Source organism: Trichosurus vulpecula, chromosome 8, assembly GCF_011100635.1.
Source record: "Trichosurus vulpecula isolate mTriVul1 chromosome 8, mTriVul1.pri, whole genome shotgun sequence".
NCBI lineage: Eukaryota > Metazoa > Chordata > Mammalia > Diprotodontia > Phalangeridae > Trichosurus > Trichosurus vulpecula.
The window spans coordinates 65292851-65311881 of NC_050580.1; the positions used below are offsets into that span (position 1 = coordinate 65292851).

The window sequence follows — 19031 nt, forward strand, 5'->3', positions numbered from 1 at the left end:
AGCATTTTTTCATATGCCTATAGATAGATTTCATTTCTTCCTCTGAAAACTGCCTGTTCATATCCTTTGACCATTTCTCAATTGGGGAATGGTTTGTATTCCTATATATTTGGGTCAGTTCCCTGTATATTTTAGAAATGAGGCCTTTATCAGAGATACTAGTTGTAAAGATTTTCTCCCAATTTTCTGCTTCCCACCTAATTTTTGTTGCATTGGCTTTTTTTGTACAAAAACATTTCAATTTAACATAATCAAAATTATCCATTTTGCATTTTGCAATGCTCTCTATCTCTTGTTGGGTCATGAATTCTTTTCTTTTCCATAAATCTGATAAGTAAACTATTCCTTGCTCTTCCAAATTACTTATAGTATCAGCCTTTACTCCTAAATCATGAACCCATTTTGACTTTATTTTGGTATATGGTGTAAGATATTGGTCTATGCCCAGTTTCTGCCCTACCATTTTCCAATTTTCCCAACAGTTTTTGTGAAATAGTGAATTATTAGCCCAGAAACTGGCCTCTTTAGGTTTATCAGGGAGTAGATTGCTGTAGTTGTTGACTTCTCCATCTTGTATTCCTATCCTATTTCACTGATCCACACTTCTGTTTCTTAGCCAGTACTGGGTAGTTTTGATGACTGCTGCTCTGTAGTACAGTTTAATATCTGGTATAGCTAGGCTACCTTCTCTAGCATTTCTTTTCATTAATACCCTAGATATTCTAGACCTCTTGTTTTTCCAGATGAAGTGTTTCTGTTTGAAAATATCTTGATTTCTCATCAAGTCACTAGCTTCCACTTGCTCCAATCTAATTTTTAAAGCAGTATTTTCTTCAGTGGTCTTTTGGACCTCCTTTTCCATTTGGCCAATTGTGCCTTTCAAGGCATTCTTCTCCTCATTGGCTTTTTGGAGCTCTTTTGCCGTTTGAGTTAGTCTACTGTTTAAAGTGTTGTTTTCTTCAATATTTTTTTCAGTATTTTTTTGGGTCTCCTTTAGCAAGTCATTGACTTGTTTTTCATGGTTTTCTCACATCATTCTCATTTCTCTTCCCAATTTTTCCTCTACTTCTCTAACTTGCTTTTCCAACTCCTTTTTGAGCTCTTCCGTGGCCTGAGACAAGTTCATGTTTTTCTTGGAGGCATTTGGTGTAGGCTCTTGCACTTTGTTGACTTCTTCAGGCCATATGGTTTGGTCTTCTTTGTCACCAAAGAAAGATTCCGAAGTCTGAGACTGAATCTGGGTGCGTTTTCATTTTCACTGCCTGGCCATATTCCTAGCCAACTTACTTGATCCTTGAGTTTTTCGTTAGGGTGTGACTGCTTGTAGAGCAAAGAGTACTTTGTTCCAAGCTTGAGGGGATGCGCCGTTGATTTCAGAGCTATTTCTATATAGCCAGCTCTGCCTCCCCAGCACTCCTCCTTCCTCAAGAACCACCAACCCGGACCTGATTCAAATCTTCAGCAGGCTCTTCACTCCTGCTCTGATTGACAACTTAATTCCTCCCACCATGTGGGCCTTGGGCTGGAAGTAACTGTAGCTATAGTTCTGTAGCTGCACCTCCCCCGCTGCCCCTGGGGCACTGGTTGAACCTCAAACTCTGTCCCCCGCAGCTTTTCCCACTAACCTTCTCTGTTGTCTTTGGTGTTTGTGGGTTGAGAAGTCTGGTAACTGACACAGCTCACTGATTCAGGGTGTGAGGGCCTGTTCTGCCCAGTTCCTGGTCTGGCTGGTCCTGCTGCCTCCCACACTGAGCTCCACTCCCCTCCACTCCATGTGCGATAGACCTCATCCAGCAACCATCCAGGCTGTCCGGGGCTGGATCCCTGCTTCTCTCTGCTATTTTGTGGGTTCTGAAGTTCTAGAATATGTTTAGAGTCATTTTTATAGGTTTTTGGAGGGATGTGGTGGGGAGCTCACACAAGTCCCTGCTTTCCAGCCGCCATCTTGGCTCCACCCCTGCTCTAACTCACTATTGAATGGAGAAATACACATTAAGACAATTCTGAGGTAATATGTCATATCTATTAGATTGGCCAATAGGATAGAAAAGATAAATGACAAACATTGGAGGGAATGTGGGGAAAAAGACTTTATTGCCTTGTTGGTGGCACTGTGAACTGATTTAAACATTCTGTAGAGAAATTTGGAACTGTGCCCAAAGGGCTATAAAACCATGCATACCCTTTGATCTAGCACTGACACTACTAAATCTGTATCCCCAAAGAGATAAAATACAAAAAGGAAAAGGACACATATGCACGAAAATATTTATAGTAGCTCTTTTCTGAGGGCAAATAATTAGAAATTGAGGGGATTTGCATTAATTGGGGAATGTCTAAACAGGTTGTGGTATGTAATTATGAAGGAATACTGTTGTACTATAAGAAATGATGGGTAGGATGCTCTCAGAAAAAGCTGCTAAGACTTAAATGGACTGATGCAAAGAGAAATGCACTGTGTGCAAAGTAACAGCAATATTGCAAGCAGATGAGCTGTGGATGACTTAGCTCTTCTCAGCAATACAATGATCCAAGACAACACTGAAGGACTTATGGTATCTGAACTGATGGTATCTGAATACAGATTGAAACATATTTTTTAAAAACTTTTTTTATTTTTCCTGAGGTTGTTTTGTTCTATGTTTTCTTTCACGACATGACTATTACAAATATATTTTGAATGACTACACAAGTATAACCTATATTGAATTGCTTTCCTTTTCAATGAGGGGGGTGGGGAGGTAGGGAGTGAATTTGGAACTGAGAAGTCTTAAAAATGAATGTTAAATGGTTTTTGCCTACAACTGGGGAAAAATAAAATACTAAATTAAAAAAAAGAAAATCCATTGAGCTAAATCTCAATGTTTCCATAGCATTGTTCCTTATACACACACAGGAGAACTCTCAGCATGGTGAAAACCATCCATCCAAAGGAGTCAACCAGAGGTATGAACTCTGGGGACCTCAGGGCTAACACAACCAGCAAGAGTTAACAGGTATTAACAAGAGTTAACAGGTAACAGTTAGCAGGATTCCAGGCCAGGGGAGTTCACACCTTCTAAGGGAGACCCTAAAGGGGTGGGGCTACCTCCTATAAAAGGAGATCCTCCTTCTGCTCAGTACTTCCTTGAGTGGAACTGAAGTTTCTTCATCTCAGTTGCTACAGAAAGGAACCAATTGGAGAGAGAAGAATGGCTGATGCTATGGAAATGCTGCAGGGAGTACAGAGGGAAACATCCTGTAGCATTTGCAGGAGCTATTTCTCTGAGCCAGTCACCATCGGTTGTGGGCATAGCTTTTGCAGAGCATGTCTCTCCTCCACCTGGAGAGTTGAAGCTAGAGCTATCTCTTGTCCTGAATGCAGGAAAGTATCCCAGGTCAGAGAATTCCCAGCAGTCAATGACCGCCTAGTACAGCTGACAGAGCTGGGCAAACAGCTCCATTCCCATCTTTTGCAGAGCACTCAAGGACAGAGCCAGTGTGCCAGGCACAAGGAAATCTTCAAGTTCTTTTGTGAAGATGACCAGACACCACTCTGTGTGAGATGTTTCCAAAGCCCAGAGCACCAGACTCACAGGCTCTCTCCTATAGAAGAGGCTACTCACAGTTTCATAGAGAACCTTCAGCACATTTGGAACCACTGGGGGAAGTGCTTTGAGAAAGCAGAGAAAGATCTTGCTCAAAAGAAACCTGTTGTTGACTGGCAGTGGATGATCACAGAAGAATTTAACAAGGTGCACTGCTTCCTGTTGGAGGAAGAATTACTATGTCTTGAAGGCATAAGGCAAAAACAAAGGGCAAACCAGGACAGAATATCCCAGCACATGCGAATCCTTCAGGACCTCATGCTAGAGCTGCAGGAAGCAGATCAACAACCCAATCTGGAGCTTCTACAGGATGTCAAGCAGTTGCTGGGAAGGAGTGAGTCAGTGTTGTCTCAATGGTTCAAGGCTGTCATCCCAGAGCTGAGAGAATATCGCATCCCTGGCATGATAGAGATGCTCAGACACTTCAGAGTGGACCTCACAATGGATCCAGTACCAGCAAGTCCCTGGGTAGTTGTTTCTGAGGATCTGAAGAGTGTGAATGCTGGAGAAACCTGGCAGCTTGAGACCAAGATGCCTGAATACTCTGCTTGCTATGCTGTCCTTGCTAAGCAGGCCTTCAGCTCAGGCAGACAGTACTGGGAGGTGGATGTGACTCAAGTACCTCAGTGGATGTTGGGGATCTATGCCCCTTACCTGAGGAGAAAAAGGCGGAGGAATGTGGACTCCTGTGCCTCTGTGTTCCTACTTCAATGTATCAAGAAAGAAGAGGTTTACTATTTCCAAAGTGATCCTGGACCATTGAAACTTCAAATGAAGGGGCCAGTGCCCAGAGTTGGGGTGTACCTGGAATATTCCTCTGGTACCCTTGGCTTTTACAACGTTCTCCAGAGCTCACTCATTTATCAATTCTCCTCCATTCCCTTTGCAGCACCTGTTACACCCATCTTCTCTCCTGGCCCTCCACTTCCAGGAACAAAGGCTGGTCCCATGACTCTCTGTCCAGTGGACTCTCACCTTTGTGTTTGCTGCTCTTCACCTCTCTGAACATTTCTTCAGGAAGAATTGTGAACCTACCACCAGGCTTCGTGACTGTGGTCCTGTGATTTCCAGCCTTCCTTTGCAAAAGGATGATCATCACCTACTTCATGATGAAGGAGAGGCTTCCTGCTCAGCAACTGGAGACTTGCCTTCCAAACTGCAAGCGGAAGGGACCATTCCCAAATGTTCTGTATGCTCTTATCCTCCCTGGATCCTGTCTGCTAATTAATTTTCACAATAAATCCTGTTTCAGAAGTTAGAAAAAACTCACATGATGGCTATGGTTTTCATTCTCTTATGTTTAATTTTCTTCATAGAATGTCCTTTGAGGTCCATATATTTCAACCTTTTCCAGTCTCATACGCCTTGCATTACAGTAAACCTTCCTTTTTGCCTTATTTAATATAAAACAAAATAAATTCTAGTATTTACTGTGAAAAGAAAAGAAGTGTGTTGGAAAGACTTTCTAGATGGAGGAAAATGTCAAGGAATGTTCTCGAAATGGGAAAAAAGTGTTGTTTTCATAGCTTTGCTGTGTCTGTTAGGAAAACCTGACTCCTCTGACTTAAGAGTCACTTATACCTCAGTAGGAATTAATTCATCAGCTTCCTTTTTGAGAGCAGAATAAGAAAGTGAGTAGGGTGTATGAAGAAAGAAGTCTTGAAAAGAAAAGATAGAGGTTCCAAGGAGTAGGAGGACAAGGAGGGAGGAAAGAGGATGGAAAGAAGGAAGAGAGGGAGGGAGAGAATTTGGAACTCAAAAGTTTTAAAAACGAACGTTAAACATTGTTTTTATCTATAACTAGGGAAATATAAAATACTAAATTTTTAAAAAAGAAAATCCATTGAGCTAAATCTCCATGTTTTCATAGCAATGCTCCTTACACACACAGAAAAAATCTCAGCATGGCAAAACCCAGCCATCGAAGGAGTCAACTAGAGGTGTGAACTCTGGGGGGCTTTGGAGCTAACACAACCAGCAAGAGTTAATGGGAATTAACAAGAGTTAACTGTTAGCAGGATTCCAGGCCAGGGGAGTTCACACCTTCTCAGGGAGGCCCTAAAGGGATGGGGCTACCTCCTATAAAAGGAGAGCCTCCTTCTGCTCAGTACTTCCTTGAGTGGAACTGAAGTTTCTTCATCTCAGTTGCTACAGAAAGGAACCAATTGGAGAGAGAAGAATGGCTGATGCTATGGAAATGCTGCAGGGAGTACAGAGGGAAACATCCTGTAGCATTTGCAGGAGCTATTTCTCTGAGCCAGTCACCATCGGTTGTGGGCATAGCTTTTGCAGAGCATGTCTCTCCTCCACCTGGAGAGTTGAAGCTAGAGCTATCTCTTGTCCTGAATGCAGGAAAGTATCCCAGGTCAGAGAATTCCCAGCAGTCAATGACCGCCTAGTACAGCTGACAGAGCTGGGCAAACAGCTCCATTCCCATCTTTTGCAGAGCACTCAAGGACAGAGCCAGTGTGCCAGGCACAAGGAAATCTTCAAGTTCTTTTGTGAAGATGACCAGACACCACTCTGTGTGAGATGTTTCCAAAGCCCAGAGCACCAGACTCACAGGCTCTCTCCTATAGAAGAGGCTACTCACAATTTCATAGAGAACCTTCAGCACATTTGGAACCACTGGGGGAAGTGCTTTGAGAAAGCTGAGAAAAATATTGCTCGGGAGAAACACTGTGTTGAGTGGTGGTGGATGATCGCAGAAGAATTTAACAAGGTGCACTGCTTCCTGTTGGAGGAAGAATTACTATGTCTTGAAGGCATAAGACAAGAACAAAGGTCAAACCAGGACAGAATATACCAGCATATGCGAATCCTTCAGGACCTCATGCTAGAGCTGCAGGAAGCAGGTCAACAACCCAATTTGGATCTACTATAGGATGTCAAGCAGTTGCTGGGAAGGAGTGAGTCAGTGTTGTCTCAATGGTTCAAGGCTGTCATCCCAGAGCTGAGAGAATATCGCATCCCTGGCATGATAGAGATGCTCAGTCTATTCAGAGTGGACCTCACAATGGATCCAGTACCAGCAAGTTCCTGGGTAGTTGTTTCTGAGGATCTGAAGAGTGTGAATGCTGGAGAAACCTGGCAGCTTGAGACCAAGATGCCTGAATACTCTGCTTGCTATGCTGTCCTTGCTAAGCAGGCCTTCAGCTCAGGCAGACAGTACTGGGAGGTGGATGTGACTCAAGTACCTCAGTGGATGTTGGGGATCTATGCCCCTTACCTGAGGAGAAAAAGGCGGAGGAATGTGGACTCCTGTGCCTCTCTGTTCCTGCTTCAATGTGTCAAGAAAGATGAGGTTTACTGTTTCAAAACCCATCCCGGACCATTGAAACATCGAATGAAAGGGCCGGTGCCAAGAGTTGGGGTGTACCTGGAATATTCTTCTGGTACCCTTGGCTTTTACAACGTTCTCCAGAGCTCCCTCATTTATCAATTCCACTCCATTCACTTCGCAGCACCTGTTATACCCATCTTCTCTCCTGGCCCTCCACTTCCAGGAACAAAGGCTGGTCCCATGACTCTCTGTCCAGTGGACTCTCACCTTTGTGTTTGCTGCTCTTCACCTCTCTGAACCTACCACCAGGCTCCCTGATTGTGGTCCTTTGATTTCTAGCCTTCCCCTGCGAAAGGATGATCATCACCTACTTCATGATGAAGGAGAGGATTCCTGCTCAGCAACTGGAGACTTGCCTTCCAGACTGCAAGCTGAAGGGCATCATTCCCAGATGTTTTATATGCTCTTTTCCTCCCTGGATCCTGCCTGCTTATAAATTTTCAAAATAAATCCTTTTTCAGAAGTTAATAAACAACTCCTATGATGGCTATGGTTTTCATTCTCTTATGTTTAATTTTCTTCATAGAACGTCCTTTGAGGTCCACAGATTTCAACCTTTTCCAGGCCTATACTCCTTGCCTTACAGCAAGCCTTCCTTTTTGCCCTAGTTAATATAAAATGAAATGAATTCGAGTATTTACTGTGAAAGGAAAGAAGTCTTTTGGAAAGGCTTTCTAGATGGAGGAAAATGTCAAGGAATGTATTTGAAATTGGGAAAAAAGTGTTGTTTTCTTTTGATTTCATTGTTTTGTTGTGTCTGTTAGAAAGACCTGACTCCTCTGATTCATCCTGTGCCTTAGCACTGACCTGGCTCACCAGCTTTTCAAACCCTATGCCTAAAGAGGCAGCCTTTGCTTTCAGTGGTTCTAAATCTAGAAATGGCAGATTATAGGAGAGAGAGACTCAGCAAGACAGCTCAGAGTTTGTGGAGTGATGGTTTGACCCTTGGTTGGTAGTCAGCTGATGAATGAGAACAAAGACATTTTACTAATGAATAAACTAAGACTCCTATGACCTGGACAGAATTCCTGTTCTGTGCCAGGATAGAAACCAAGGTGTCCATCTCCCACTGTCTCTGGGCTGTTGTTCTAAGTAAAGCAGACCAAATGGACTTCTTTGTGTTGTACCTTGTTCCTCTCCCATCATTTGCCAAATGTTTGAACCCATATCTCTTCCCAGCTTGATTATGGACTGGTGGGGATCACAGGGCACCCCAAGACAAGATCCAGGAGTAAGCCCAGCAAGCTTCCACTGCCTATGGCTTCCCTTCACTTGACCTTAGAGAGATCCATGTGATTTGCCCATTCCCACCCAAAGAACTCAAGACCAGAGTGGGCAGAGGAAGGCATTTTATTACACTCCTCAAGAGAGCTGGTGTAGTGCTCAAGGGAACACTCACACTGATACAGTTGCAGGAGCAGGGATAACCATTCCCTCCACTCCTGCTAGAGTTATGGTTAGTTTACAGTCTTTGTTTTTTTACATAGTTTTCCTAGGTTATACAGTTTATATAAATAGGATAATAACGATACAGAAGCAAAAGTGAAGTTAATTAGATTTTCCTTGTCTTAGTTTAGGATTAAACTATATTCTTTTACTTCCTCTACTTTCCCTCTTTAACATATGCAAATTATGCAAATCAGTAGGCCTGGATTCTTGACCAAGACCAGACCCTAGATAAGCTTGAACTGGTTCAAGTGGATTTGGCCTCTCTAATTCTGCTGACTGCCTTCTCAAAAAGCATGTGCATGCGTACAAGCCTCTGACCTCTCACCTGACCGACCTTGAGGCCTGGTCTCTGCTAAAGCTGGAGTGGGGGAGGGTGGGGAAGCACACCTTTAGTTCTGTGGAAACAAAACTCCTCCTCCCATTTCTTACAGATACGAAAGATACTAATATCTTGATTCTACTTAATGATAGGAAATTAAGTCTCAGGGAAGTGAAAAAATTTGACCATTGTCATATAGCTAGTATCAAAGTGTATGGGGTGGATAATTGTGAAGAGTTCACAGGGTATGTCTAATGGAGAGATTTTGGGATTTGGCCTTGTAATTTTGGGAAGGCATGCCCTTCCCCCTCTCTCTCTCAGATGTTAGAAGATAATGAACTTCCTGTGAGCTATTTGCTCTCTGATCCAGGAAGGGTCTCTCCTAGACTTTCAGACGCCACCTTGGCAGTTGAGTTCTGATAGGGAAAAACCTGGACAAACTAGATCAATCTTGGTCCTCTGTGTAGTTTTCTTGCCTAGACTGTAAGCCCCCCCCCCCCCACCCCCAGCCAATGGTGAGAAGGGATAGAGGTGGGTGGGAATCTTTCTTTTTCATTAAGACTATAAATTAAGGCAGGTTCCCTTTTACCTCGCCTCCTCCCTTATGGAGGTGTGCCCAAATCTTGCAAGGTTTGTAGAATAAATTCACTTTGTTTCTCTTAAAGATGTCTCTCCTATCATTTAAAAATTTCGTCCCATACAAAAGCCACAATTTGAACCCAGATCTTCCAGATTCAAAGCCTAACACTCTATAATATGTAGTCCTACAAACTTGAAAAGCTGTTAGAATTTTGAGGAAAGATGAACAGTGTATGTTCAGGGAAGATTTCCTGGAAGAGTTGGGGCTTGATCTGGGCTTTGAAGACATAGCTGAAGGAGAGAGGAAAAGTTATCTTGGGAGGAGAGAACATTACGGAAGACAATTCAATTCAGCTTAATTCAGTGAACGCCTACTACATGCCAGGTACTGTGCTTTGAGGATACAAATAAGAAAAAGACAACCTCTGACCTAAAGGAGCTTAAAATTTAATGAGGGAAGATAAAACCCTCGGGCGAACACACACACACACACACACACACACACACACACACACTGAAAAACATGGAGGAGTATCTGGCTTGCATGTAGTGAAAAAGAAACAATGCTGCTGATGGAAAATGGAGAGTTACTTCAAAAGCTAGCGACAGGGTAAAGCAAAGCATGCCCACAAGACGTTTGAAAGTTAGCTAGCTTTCAGAAGTTAGACTAGAATTGTGTGGGACGAGTGAAGACCTCTCATAAAAAGGAACAAATTAGATAAATAGAAATAAGTAGGATAGTGAGTCCCATTTCTCTACTTGGATATTTTCCTTTCTGTAAAGCCATTTCTCTACTTAGATGTTTTCCCCTCTACAAGCTTAGCTAGTGACCATAAGGCCCCTGAGGTTAAGAACAGGACACAGGATGCTCACATCCTGTGTATTTGCCTGATGGCGAGAGGCCTGAAAGAAAGAAGGGTTGAGGTGAATAAGTCAGCAACCATAAAATCCTCTGAAAGTAAGGATAGGACACAGGATGCTCACCCCCTGTGCATTGACCCCAGGATAAGGGACCCTCAGCTCAGCAGAAAAATGAATGAAAAGCTGGAAAGCCAGGTGCAATGTAGACATGCAAGACCAGTTAGGTATGAATGATGGGAGACAAGGTGTAAGGGTACTGGGGATATCCATCGTAGCCACAGATGTGAAAATGAGGTAACTAACAACTAATTCCTGCCTGTTACCGATAACTGAACTGTTTGTTCAATCGTCATTGTCATTGTCATTAAGACAGATTTACTACCTTGAGGTTGATAGTAGAATGAAATAAGAATGGTGGGAAGTTCATGTTCGTCACCTGCTTGTCAAAAATAACCATACTGTTTGTTCCTTGCCATTGTCCCTAGGATAGATTTATCGCGTCCAGATTGTACCCTCAAAGCTCACGTCTGCAAGCTGAGAGGAAGGAGGTTGGGAGGGGGAATTGCGGTTAGGGACTATATAAACACCCCAATTCTCTGTGTCCAGCGCGCTCTGACACTGAGAGGACCCCCAGTCCTTTCCATGTCCGGGTTGCCCTCTCCCGCGGGATCATAATAAATTTTCCTTTCTACTTTCACCTTGAGATGCCTCTGTTTTTAATTCTTGGATTCATAAAATCCATCCCACACAGAATTAACACTGAATGTAAGTTAATTGAGGGTTGCTTGTTGTATTTGTATCTCCAGTGTTTGGCACAGGGCTCGACATAGTCAGTGTTTAATTAAATGCTGTATCCATCCACGCTGGGTCAGGTTATAGTGGTTCTTGAGAGCTGATTAAACTATATTTTAGAGGGTTCACAAATAGAATGATTGCAGGGGGAGATTTACAGATTTTCAAGGAATCAGGGAAAGTTGAGAGTCTTCCCCTAGCTTCTTATCTCATGAGACAGGTTTTGATCAAGTGAGGTTAATATTAATAGTGGGCAGGTTTTTTGTCAACAAAAAGTTGCAGAAGGAATGGTCCTGAACCCCAGATGATAAAAGTTAGTAGAAAGAAATAAAAAATAAAAAATTATCAGTATAAAAGAGAAGAAACTATTGTAGGTGGAGAGACAGATACAGAAATGAGTATAACACACACACACAAGACAAATGAAAGCTAGCTGGCACATTATTATGGGATCACAGGTTCATAGATTCAGACCTGGAAGGGAGCTTTGGAGTCATCTAGTCTCACCCCCTCAATTTTATAGATGAGAAAATTGAGTCCAAAGAGATGATGTGACCTGCCCAAGGCCACACCAATGAACCTCACTTCATATAACATCTAGCAGATGAAAAGGTTCATTTTTATAATGACAATACAATTTATAATGACTGATTCAGTCATTTATGAATTGCAAATCCAGGTCCTTTGACTCTGGAGTGCTCTTTCCACAGTACCACTAGGATTTGAACAAAGAAAGACAAAAGCTGTATTCTGAGATTAAAAATGTCCATCCAGGAGCTGTGGACAAATAATTCCAGGTCAGCCCTACGTGATCATTTAGATAAACTATGCTTGGAACTACAACTCCAAAGCAGCAAAAATACCCTGTTGATCCCATCAAATGCTATTTATGCGGCCCTTAACTTACAAGACTGAATTTACTAAGAGACCTCCTATTTACAAACGGCCATGCTACAGTCTCTGCGGTCACAGCCCTTATAAAGCACTTGGAACATTTAGAAAATGTATATGGGCTTGGAAGTAGAGGAAGAGAAGATGTAGGAAAAGACAGTTGTTCAGTAAGGGGACCTGATGCTGAAAGCAGTTTCTCAAGCAGAGAAACTTATTTTTGTGTTGTTCTTTTTTTATTTTGTTAGGCTGTTTGTAACTAGAAAGCAGCTATAATGTCAGCCAAATAGGCATTTATGGGTTGGCCTGGGAAACTAACAACCAAGTACAATCAATTTATGAACTTGAACACACCCATTTATTTGGTAGGGGAGTAACTTTGTACTAATTTATTTCTAAAAGAGAAAAAATGAAATAAATAAATATATTTGACCTGATATTTTTTTAGCTCTCTTTTCACTCCTCCTTTTCCCTGAAGGCAACAGTTGTTGTTCAACTTTCATTTTTTGAAGAATGCCAATGACATCACAGGGTGATGTCTTGACTTTCTTGAATTGGATTTAAGTGAGGCAGAGCTTCACAAAGTTGTAGCCTCACTCTCTTTCTGAGTCATTGAAGTCCAGTGGCAGGACAAAGGGCAAGATGACTGGCGATGGCCTGATCTGCAGTGGATGATCTTGGCATCTTCCATGTCTGATCACTGAAGTGATTTCTTCAGCTGCCTTCATGGTCATTGGAACAAATTGTTTTCATCTGCCCATTCAGCCAGGGAAAATTTTTGCATGTTTGGGGTAGACATCCCCTTAACTTACTGACAGGTTTGAGGCCTGCTGGTTACCCTCAATATAACTTAGCCTATCTGCCAAGATGGTTTTACAAGGTTGTGGTGAATGTTACAGCTTCTTGGAGGCACAGGTGATAGGTGAACACCAAAGGTGAATGAGCAGCCCTGAAAAGGGTTCGTCAAGGCCTCACACCAGAGGTTCTAGTCCTTGAACACCCCATATACCCCAAAAGCAGTGTAGGCTGTATGTAAAGCCAGGGCTGGTGATCAGCGAATTAGAAGTACAATTTATTAGAACAATCTAGGAAGGCAGTGTGATACTTTGGAAAGACTGCTAATTTTGAAGTTAGAGGAGCTAGGTTCAGATTCCAACTCTGTCATTTACTACCTGTATGACCTTAGACAAGACACTATCTCTCTGGGCCTCAGTTCCATCGACTGTACAATGAAGAAGTTGGAGTATATTAGGGGTTCTTAGTTTCTTTTGTGTCACAGACCCCTTTGGCAGTCTGGTAAAGCCTGTAGATCTCTGCTCAGAATAATGATTTTAAAGACAAACAGTAAACTACCTGGGATTATAAGTATAAAAAATTACACTGAAATAATTGTGTGTGTGTTTAAATCAAATTTCCGGTTTCCAGGTTAAGAACTCTTGGACCAGATGATCTCTACTATCCATTCAAGCTCTAAATTTATGATTCTATGAGTGACAGAAAAGAATCCACCTTGATTTTTACAAGGTTTAATGCAGGTCACAAAGGAGGGTGGGAAGAGAACATAGTAGGATTTGTTAATGCTTTGGTTGTAGTGGAAAGAGCCCTGGATTTGGAGGAGGGACATGGTGTCAAATCTCAGCTCTGACACTTAATATCTGTGTGACTCCCTAAGTCAGTTTTCTCCATGTAATCCCCCTTACTCAAAAATTTTCAACGGTTCCCAGCTGCCTCTAGGGATAAACTCCTCCAGCTGGTATTAAATGAAAGCTTCCACAATCTGATTCCCATCTACTTTTCCCCTGTTATTTCATTTCCCTTTTTGTTCCAATCAAACTGGCCTGCTAGCTTCCCTCTAGAAGGTAGTCCATGGCTAGCTTTGGAGAATTCCTGGCTTCCTTCAATTTGCTCTTCAGGCTGTCACATGCTCCCAGGAGACCCTTCCTGATTCCCTCAACGTGAACCTTAATCCACTTGAAATTACTTTGTATTTGCTTGTGTACATTTTATGTTCCTCTAGTAGGGCCTAATCTGGGGAAAGGGAATGTTCTGTTTTTATGCTCCAGGGTCATCCTCCAACCTGGTAGTGCTTAACAATTGCTTGTTGAATTAAATTGAATTGAATATCGAACATAAAAAGAGTAAGGAAAGAGGTTTTTTTTTTTTTTTTGCAAGGTCTATAGAGCTAACAGGCTTCTTTGATAAACTTGGAACAATTTTGTAGGTCTTGGTATGCAGATTAAGAGAGACGGGTCTCCAAACATGAGTGCAAGATGGGGACCTCTCGCCCCACTGCTTCAGGCCAGTCACCAAGATCATCTTACCTCTCCCTTTTGATAAGCCTCGGAAGATCGGACCCAAATCTTGGTTGGCTAATGTGCTAGCCAAAAAAAGGATTTATTTTTAGCACTAGGGTAAAAGTCACCGCAAGAGGGGGTAAGTGCTGGATGTCGTCTGTAATTCGGTGTGGTTTGCATACACATGGAAATCTTGGTTTGTGTCGGAGCTTCAGTCTCCCCCCAAAGATAATTACAGACCTCTGGGAACAGAGACTTCCTCGCCGCTCCTCCCCCCCCCCCACCCCCAAGACGAAGCATCCCGGCCCAACTAACTGGCCAACTTTGTCTAGGCCAATCCTTTCGGCCCTGCACCTAGAGGTCAGCCTTCCCCCATCGTCTCCCCTTGGAGGTGTGGAGAGGGGCAGGAGACTAAGACGGCCCTTTGCTAACCGTGGAATAGTCTTAGAAGGGGCCACGAGGCAGGGTGGGTCCCAGGAATCATGGTCCCCCACCCCCACCACACACACACACACACACACACACTCTCTCTCTCTTTTTAAGTCCCCTTATCAGATAGTCAACAAACATCAATCGCATACTACGTGTGACACACAGTGCTACGAGCTGGGGATGCAAAGAAAGGGAAAAAAAATAACAGTCCCTGCTCTCCAGGAGCTCACAGGCTAATGAAACAGACAGCCGGCAAACAAACAACTAGAATGTACAACCACGATATAGACAGGGTAATGAGAGATATCAGAGGAGGACACTCATTACAAAGGACAAGTCACAGCTCTCCACGCGCTCCCTACACCCAGCTCAGGCCGTCGATCAACCGGCTCTCCCTGGCCAGCGGCGCTCCAGGAACACGCGTGGCACACAATGGAAGCAGGCGCTGCTCCAGCTCCAGAAGAGGCGGCAAGGGAGCGGGCGTGAGCTCTCTAAGGTTGGGGGAGGAGGGGGCCAGGATGCGCGGGTGGAGGAGCTAAGGAGAAGCCCCTCGAAAAGGCGAGAGCAGGGCGGGGCGCGCGGTGGGGAGGAGGCTGAGCCAAGGTCTCTGGGCTCCGGGGTGGGCTCAGGTCCCCGCGCCGGCGGGGCTGGGCAGGCTCAGGAACGGGGCGGGGCGCGGGGCGTGGCGGCAGAGTCCAGGGGCGGGCAGACCAGCAGTGCAAGGAAGTTCCGCTCTTCTCAGATAACAACAAGAGGGCCAGGCTTGGCTCTGTGAATATCGGGGCGTGCAAGCTATCCGTCAGTCGGTTCATCCATCCATCCATCCACCCGTCCGTCAGTCCAGCGAAGGGAGCGAGCGCCGCCCGTGGGCCCTGAAGCGCGCCCCGCCTCCCGTGCCTCCTTCCCCCGTAAAGCGCTGCGCTTCACGCCGTGCCAGGAGCAGGACGCCGATCCCACCCGGCGCCCAGGCGGGCAGGCAGGCTCGCCTTGGTTCCTTCGCGAGTTCCCGGGGCTCGGGCTCCGCTTCTGTGTCTCCGCCTCTCTCCCGCCCCCTTTTCGGATGTTCGGGGCACCCGGATGGATTGAGTGAGCCTAGCGTTCGCCACCTCCTCCTCCCGGCTTAACTTGCTCAAACTTCCTCGGCCGGGGCAGAGCGCCGCCGCCGCCGCCCCCGCGGGTGAGTAGTGGGGAGCCCCCCCGCCGGTGCCTGCAGCCGATCGCCCGCTAGAGACTCAGTGCGCGGAGCTGCCCGGCTCCCCCTCCAGGCTGGGCTCTCCTTCCCCCATTGTCTCCGGCCACCCGGGCTCTTCTCGGCCGCTCGAGCCTCCTCCCCTTTCGCTTTCAGTCCTGGGCCTCCAACTTGTTCTCACGCTCGGGGGCACACGGCTGGCGCACGGGCGGGCAGCCTCCTTCTGCCCTGGGCTCCTCTCTGGGGATAGGTGCCCCGGCTGCCTGGACACCGCCTCCCACCCGCCGTCTCCCCCGAGACTTCAGCTCCTTTCCCTTTCGTGCTCCACCCCGGAACGTACTTTGAGATCTCGTTTGCAGGGTGTCACCTTAGGGTCGGGAAGTGGGGATGTAGAGGGAGATCGATCAGGCCCTTGTGAAAGGAAAGTGAAGACCAGGTTCTACTGACTTTATTCTGCCAAGTGACCTGAGTAAAAACCTCGTGAATTACCCCTGGGGTCAGAGGGGTGGGAAAGAAGGGCGGTGTTTTTTTTTTTAAGTTAGTGGGTTTGAAAAATGTATCTAAGGAAGCATCAAGCCTCTTACCCCCCTGAGGTGACCACTTTACGCCCTGGTCAATCAGTCAGCAAGCATTTATTAAGCGTTTACGGTGTGCCATACATTGTGTTGAAGTCCTAAGTCGCAGCTGCTAGGGGTTATGTAAGGAGTCTCCCACATGGAAGTGGAATGATGGAACAGGTTGGTTTTATCACAGGGAGAAACTCTAGAGTGGGTTAGCAGTTGAGCAGGTAAAAGTTTCTTACTTAAGTCATACGACTGGTGGTCTGTGGGTTTTTGAAAGCAGCGAGATCTTTCTTTTTTCGAAAAGTAAACTGAGTGAGACTGGCTGAGAAATGGGTTTCGTTGGGTAAAGACGACTGGTCCATTGGCCTGTTGAACTTTGAATCTGAAATCCGCACCCCACTACCAGTCCACTTTGCAAATGGCCTCTTGAGTTCTGACAATGGCCGAGTTGATCCTCCTTCCGGCAGTCCTGTTATCCCAATTCTTAAAGTTGAGAGAGGTTTAGTGGTTTGGGTTGGTTAATATTTGACCGCTGGCTGATGAATGATTGCTGCTGCCAGTGGTTGACATAACTGGTTGGTTTTTTTTTCATCCCCCCCCCCCCTTCTTCAGTGAGATCTTGGATTCTTGTACCTCCCCGAGGGTGAGGTCCCTAGGCTTGGCATTTTTCAAAAGGGTAAATGTGGACTCTGATGTAACCAGGGTCGTTGAATCAATGGGACCCTAGCCTGAAAAATCTTATTGTCTCTGTTGGGATAAGATTAATGGTGTGCTGTGAGCAGCCATGTTTGAAGGAGGTGCTAGCATCATAACCAAATAGTCTTTGTAACTAAACTTCCTGCACTGGGCATTGGGTGGGGGTGGAGGTAGTTTTATATTGTAAGTCTTAAGGGACTAAAGTAGCAGTAATTATGTTAGCTGTCATTTCTATAGCAAACATATTCTATTTATTATTTCTTTGATTGTCACAATAACCCTGTGAGGTGGATGCATAATTATCTCTATTTTACAGATGAAGGAACTGAGGGTCAGGAAAGTAAGCTCCTGGTCACAGAGCTTGTAGCTATGGGAAGTTGGATTTAAACTCAGGTCTCTTACAACTCCCAAATCCATACTGCCTCAAGATTTACTATTTCTTAGGTTGTGCTTTTGAGGTTTTGGCCTTTCTTTAATGAATGGTGTATGTAAATATAAAAACAGTTGACAGATTTGTGCTTATCAAAAGTTACTTACTAGTTACTAGTTACTAGTCAACTTACTAGTTGAGACTTTTCTATTTTGCACCTTGGTGACCTTTCTCTAAGGCACATGTTTGGGTTGCTGGGGTTTTGAAGCCATTTGAGTTTATACAGAGTGTGTCATCTTTGGGGCTCCATGTGGCAGCTGGAATCACTTGTAGAAGAAAGTAGAGAGGTGTTTGTAAAGAAATGGAGTGTGCTTCGAGTGAACTGGGCATTGGAGACAATTGGGACCTATTGCTTATGAAAGCCCAAGTTTGTTTTTACGAGGAGAGTAGCAATCTTGGCTAAGAGCATTTACAAAAACCTCTAAAACAGATACATGTATCACTGTTTCCTTGTTTTTCAAGAGAGCCATTTGTATGTGTATTTATAGCATTTGATTTTGGCAATGGGAAAACTGTGGTGTGTGAAGATAATTGAATGTTAAGCCATCTGGGCTGTGTTTGGGGCACCAAATTGTACCTTCAGTGTATTCTGCAGCTGAACACTGCCCTCCCTTCTGGCCCCACCAGATCTTGGTTGCTGCACAGGCACCAGAAGAAGTTGTGAAATCCTAAAAAGCAGTTTGGCCCCCCTCTGCCTTCTCCCCGTAACCCCTACGTAAGAGGAAGTAAGAGTAATCACTGTACTCTCCCCTGTCTTCCCAACCCCCCTTCCCTTTTGTATTATAGGGAATGCAAACCCAGCAATTTAGCCGGAGGAAAAGGAGATGCAGATGTGTCTGTGTATTTTACAAGATTTTTTCCCCTTGATGTTTAAGTCCAGAAGGGGCATAGTTTTTTAAGGTTTCACACTGGAATATGTTAGAGACAGGGTTTTCAGTTAACATTCCCAGACTTCCAACATGGCAACAGTGCATTGAAGGTCCCAAGTTCCCCTTTCTAATGGGGAATCCAAACTGAAGATTCTGAGTTCTCAGTTTCAAGAAGTGTCTGGCATCTGGGTGACTGGGCCTCTTTGAGACCTGCCCTTTAGGGGTTGAGTGGGTCACATGAGATAAGCTTCCATAATTTAGATTCAACTGGGTTTCTCAGAAACATGCCAAAAGATCTCACCACTATTGGTTTCTGTAAATGGAGAAAATGACCACTTTCTGAGGTCTAAAGTTTTATGATTCTGTGATCCTGAGCTTCTGGGCTTTCAGAAAGATGGAAGCTTGAATTTTATTTTTTTACTGATTTTTGTTACTGAATTTGTTATTGATTTAAATGGATATGAAAGCATTTTTTAAAGTGCTGTGTCGATAAGTCAGAGGACAAAGAAATCCATTAGGATGCTTTCTTTGCCTTCTGCTTCTCGAGGCACACCCAATCCAGAATGGGGAGTCTGAATGTGATTGGGAAATGGGTCAGTTACTTTTTCCCACTCTTCTCCCCTCAGTATTGGCCAGGCTCAATATCACTGTTACTTGGAGGATTTTTTCCATAAATTATACTGAAATGTGTTCATGTTATTGAAGCAGTTGTAGTATAGTGCAGAGAAGTGTCCTTTCCT

At 44.4% G+C, this 19031-nt stretch overlaps 2 protein-coding genes across 2 annotated transcripts in view; both read left to right on the forward strand.

Moving 5' to 3' along the window:
* The first annotated feature begins 3209 nt into the window (after positions 1-3209).
* LOC118829537 (probable E3 ubiquitin-protein ligase TRIML1) lies at positions 3210-4592 on the forward strand. Its single transcript, XM_036736519.1, has one exon. The coding sequence runs from the start codon at positions 3210-3212 to the stop codon at positions 4590-4592; it is 1383 nt and encodes a 460-aa protein (XP_036592414.1).
* Positions 4593-15288: 10696 nt separating this feature from the next.
* TSPAN14 (tetraspanin 14) overlaps positions 15289-19031 on the forward strand; it is an 84973-nt gene continuing 81230 nt past the window's right edge. Inside the window, exon 1 of the mRNA XM_036735558.1 lies at positions 15289-15721. The gene's annotated coding sequence lies outside the window, so the exon portion shown is untranslated. The remainder of the gene's footprint in view (positions 15722-19031) is intronic.